This window comes from Montipora capricornis, chromosome 14 (genome assembly GCF_036669925.1).
Source record: "Montipora capricornis isolate CH-2021 chromosome 14, ASM3666992v2, whole genome shotgun sequence".
Taxonomy (NCBI): domain Eukaryota; kingdom Metazoa; phylum Cnidaria; class Anthozoa; order Scleractinia; family Acroporidae; genus Montipora; species Montipora capricornis.
Window position 1 is genome coordinate 38,324,586 of NC_090896.1, and position 5,000 is coordinate 38,329,585.

The 5,000-nt window shown below is 38.6% G+C and overlaps 1 protein-coding gene across 3 annotated transcripts in view; it reads right to left on the reverse strand.

Annotated features, from left to right (window-relative positions):
- LOC138032728 (oxidation resistance protein 1-like) overlaps positions 1 to 5,000 on the reverse strand; it is a 32,379-nt gene that overhangs the window by 16,767 nt on the left and 10,612 nt on the right. For all 3 annotated transcript variants that reach the window (XM_068880433.1, XM_068880434.1, XM_068880435.1), the window contains 2 exons: positions 3,970 to 4,110; positions 1,893 to 2,083 (listed from right to left, as the gene is read on the reverse strand). In XM_068880433.1, coding sequence (XP_068736534.1) covers positions 1,893 to 2,083; positions 3,970 to 4,110 — 332 coding nt within the window. The remainder of the gene's footprint in view (positions 1 to 1,892; positions 2,084 to 3,969; positions 4,111 to 5,000) is intronic.

Consider the following 5,000-nt stretch of genomic DNA (forward strand, 5'->3'; position numbering starts at 1 on the left):
GTAATAACCACTTCCTCTAATAATTCTTAGAAGTGTGTAAACTCCAGAACATAATATCGTTTGGCAGATACACTGTTAAAATTAAAGTCATTCCAAGAATGGGAATCTTCCTGACTTTTTCATAAAATTCCATCTCCGGTTGCCAATGTACCCGCTCTTTTAGTATGTTATATCCAAGTTACTGACTTTGTGCTTGCGCACAATTGTCTAACCCGAAGTTAGAAAGGGCCCTAGGAAACAATTCGGAAGTCATCCTCTGACTGGAGCAAGTCTTATCACTATTCAACGAAGTGGTCCGAGGTGGCTAGTGACTGTTAGCCAAACAACATTGACCTTTAGAATGGGGAATGAACAAATTAATTGGCTACATCTACATTCCAAATGGCTTGATATCGTAAATTACATGTATAAGCACGGTTAGTAAAGAAATTCGAAAGCTGGCGTTTTGGCCCTTGCCAGATCGAATCAGGGAAATTGCAGGTTATTAGTGTTTAAACAGTCGAAGATGTAGAGCATTGCTGCTGGTGGGGCTGTAGCAACGTGGATAACAAAACTACTGCATATACAATTATTTGAAAGAAAAATGTTCTTAATTCTGTGGGGAGTGAGGGAGCCGATTTCAGAAATGAATCTTTGTTCAGCACTTTTTCGAACAAAAGCCTTGTGATCTGCTGTTTCATCAGTCTCAGTAATTATGCAGCATTTATTCAATTATTCATAAGTCATTTTTCTTTTTTTTGTTTTTGCAAATAAATACCATGAGGCTTTGAGCACTATAGTTGTAAAGCCTTTTGAACAGTGATTTATAAGCACTATATGAATACCATATCGTCATATTAATTCATTATTTTGTAAGATACAATAAACCATATTCGTATTCTCAGTATTGGACTGGAACTAGCTTGCAATGGAGGCTAATGCGGGGAAATCTTTTCAAATGCAAATACTTTTTAATATATTCCCCCGCATTAGCCTCCATTGCAAGCTAGTTCCAGTCCAATACTGGGAATACCAATATGGTCTATTGATGAAAACTTCCTGTTAGAATGCTTTTGAAGAAATTTTTGCTACAGTATAACGCGCCTTATCGTGGCCAGCCAACAAACGTTCACATATTACAACCTACGTGTAAATACGTCAACTCAACAACCCATGCAAACGGTGTTCAAATTACAACCGCACGAACTTTGCAAGGAGGCGCAGTACACCCTGATCGGCGGTTAATTTGTAAAACATTTTGTTAGGTGGCCACGGTAAGGCAGGTCGCACTGTCTGTAAAATGCCTATCACCTCAACATGCTTTTCCACTTTACTTATTCTCTGAAATCGTTCCAAATATATTGCATTGTTCTTAGAACCTTTTTTTTTTTTCTAATTGAACCTCGTGCTAATTGAACCTCACTTTGTAATGCGCTTTGAAAAACAGGAAAAGTGGTCATACTGGTAGTTTGATCCATGACCGAGCAATGAAGGAGAATAGATTTAATACCTGGTTGACGTCATAAATTACATGTAATTTGCATCACTGTTTCCAAAGAACTATCACAATGCTTGTCACAGTCTATAATGTCAACCCGGTGTTATTAAACAAATTCCCCTTCCTTGCTTGATCGTAGACAACATTACAAAAACAATATTCCCACTTTTTAGGAGCCTGTAAAACAGTCATGTGACTTTGAAGAGGAGAGTAAAGCAAACAAAAAAAATTGTGTAAAACTGTGTTGTACAATTGCTTAGAATTGTTGAACGGAAAGGGTTTTTTCGAGGTGATAGACTATTTGGAAATGTTATCTTGACATTGAGTAAACCATGGCCTAAAACTGGAGCCATCTGCTGAGGCACCTACAGTTCTAGTCGGTGTGTACTCAGGTAAAATACAATGTACATTTTACCTTCCAGGTTTAAGAGGATCATGAATTGCCATTGCTGCAATGTCGTTATACATCGCTGCACTTGTAACTGACGTCATGAGTGTTGCTATGCTGTATGTATCCTGCCCCCTGTCCATCACCAAAGGATCAGAGACGTTGGGTTTAAACATCACAGAGTGTGGTGTGATCAACAGAACACCATTTGCAATACCCTGTTGATGACAAATAACTACATTATTTTATAAATTATAATAACCCAAGTTATTCTCGCATTTTGAATGGTTCTTGCCTATGATCTATTAGAGGACAGACGCACGATTGACGTCACCATCAGCTTTTATGCGCCGAATAAAGTTTAATTCTTCATTATATAAAACCAATAGATTCCATGTTGCTAAGCATCTGTTCAGTAATAGATCACAGAGGACGTCAAAATGTGGCAAGAACGTCAGTGACACACGGCTCTCGCCTCGCGGGCCACTTTTTTGTTCTTACCACATTTTCATGTCATCTGTGATCTATTACTGAACAGACGCACGGCAACATGGAATCTATTTGTTAAATTGACCGAGAGCAAGGTCTTTCCGGGAAAATCTCAAATTGAGGCCCTATTACTCTATATTACAGCTAGTACATGTAAATACAGCAAGATTGAGATAACCCTGTAAAGACCAAAGATTAGAGATTCATAACATGTTTATTACCTATTGCTTGATAGTTGAATCCAGCATAGTCGGGATCAATCACTTAGATGATCCAGTAATGCAAGCACTTACATGTATGATCTAAGACTGTTTCAAATTATGAAACAGCATTGACATGTATTCCACCAAAAATATATTTATTTTCAATAAAAATGATGGCAATTAATTTTGGTAAAGTAAACAAACGTCAATGAACATAGAGTAGTGCCAATTTGGCATGTAAATTCCCTCAAGATTTTTTTCAATTGGCATAATCAGGAGGCCATTACCCATAGCCTCCATCTTCCACATTAACCCTCTGAGTCAACCCTTCCCTGTATCTTTTTATTTTTAGAAGCACTTCGCAAGGGTGCTTTAGTGGGTGTTTTAACAATAGCCAATCATAAGAGACCCCTGGCCAGTCATTTATTACTTCATGATACGTATGTGACGTATGTGAACCACTTCACTTATGTTCTCAGTCACATACATGTACTGTACGTCACAAATGTCAAAATACATTGAAAGATACGGGATAGGGTGACTCAAGGGTAAGAATACTGATACGTATGGAAGTTTCGGTTGATGTCCTCCTGGCACACATGTAATTTATATTCATTTAGCCTTTGAGAATTTTATCACGGTAGATTAAATGCCCAAGTTGCACTTAATAGCCAATAAGAGCCACACAGCAATGCGGACTAGCCATATTATTTTGTGACTCCTTCTCAAAACGAGGCTCCTCCATAGAGCACTGCCTTTCTGGTCGCTGCTCAGTGCATTCTGGTCACAAGCGTGATGCATTTTCATGGTAAAAAGCCAGTAAAGCAAAAAGAAAAGATTTTGTTCAGTATTATTCATTTAAAATTCTGATTATGTTGCTGCTCACTTGCTTCAATCTATCTGTGCACAGCAACTAACCCCTCTATCACTCTCTAGTCTCATATTGTCTAAAAATCTCTGTCTGTCAGATGGGCAGGAGCAAAGAGAAAGAAAGCACAATATGTGGGCAAAAGCAAGCTGCCTATTGATGAAGTCTCTAAAGGATAATCACCATAAAATGAGTACATGTATACATTTTAATCAGGAAGCAACTTCCAGGTTCTAATTACATTGATTTGTGGTACAATTGATTGTGTTGCACGCAGCTCTATGGTGTTAGGGATTTTCTATTGTTTAATGCCAATAGGTACCAAACTGCAGAGTGTTTGTTAGCCACTCAAAATACTGTTTCACGTTGAGGTGGAAAATATTTCAAATAATTAACTTTAACAACCGCAGCATAACCTGTGCTGCTTTGCTTTAGAACAAGATCTGAATAAAAGACTTTTCAAACAATAGCACATAAGAAAAATTTAAGACCAAAAAGTAGCATTGTGTCTACACTAAAGGAAAGCAATCACCACTACATGTACCTGTCCATCTGTTATATATTTTGCATAAATTTTGAGATAATGTTCCGTGACTTCCTCTTCTTCTTCCTCCCATGAAACATCTTTTGTAAGTTTGACAGGTTCATGGTCGCCGTTGGCATGACCCATGTCATCATGATTCTCCTAGGTGTAAAAATTAAAATTGATGTCCAGTATGATAACACAAATACTAATAAAATTAAAACAGTTACCAGAGGCATACACTCTCAGTCACACCCAGGGTACTTACCAGTTTGTCATGTCGACATCCACACTGTTTTTTAGTGAGTGAATTTTTTGGATGCATGAGTAGTGAGTACAGCAGGAGGGACAAGAATTACAGTAAACAACATCGTCGCTCTTTGGAGGTTGGGTGCCCGAAACATCCTGGAGCTTCCACTATTGGCAGCCAGCTCCAAGATGGAGACTGCACCGATGGCTGGCAAAACCTGACAACCCAGCCATGAGCCCCCACACCCCTGAGAAGAATGGGCACCCGTCACACTGATACACAGTGGAAAGCAGAGGGTGGGAAGGGAACAAAAACCGCTAAACGCTCAACACACAATGCTCCTTCTTCCCGCCACACTGATAAATAAGCGATACAGCCCAAAGCACGAGGTATTCCACGCATGCGACAGTATACTAAAACCACTGACCAATTGGCTGCAGTCGCTTCTAGTTGTTTACTTGGTTAAACTTCGTTTAACCTCATTAATACAAAATAGCTGCATGGATGAAGTAAGTTCTCAGTGACATAAATTACTCTGTTCCAGTCTCACAGATGAGGTCTAGTTATATGACTACTGGTTTTCGGCAAAACTTGACAAAAGCCAAATTCATTAATTTCAAGATGGACGATAAGCCAATTGAACATCTATATAGACCTTCTACTAAGTTATTGGGGGTTCATATTGATGAAATGCTAACCTGGGATGATAAGATCAAACATATTTCATCTAAAGTCTCGAATGGCTTGCGAATGCTACAGCTAGAAAACTAACTGACAATCAAGAGACTCTTAAAACAATTTA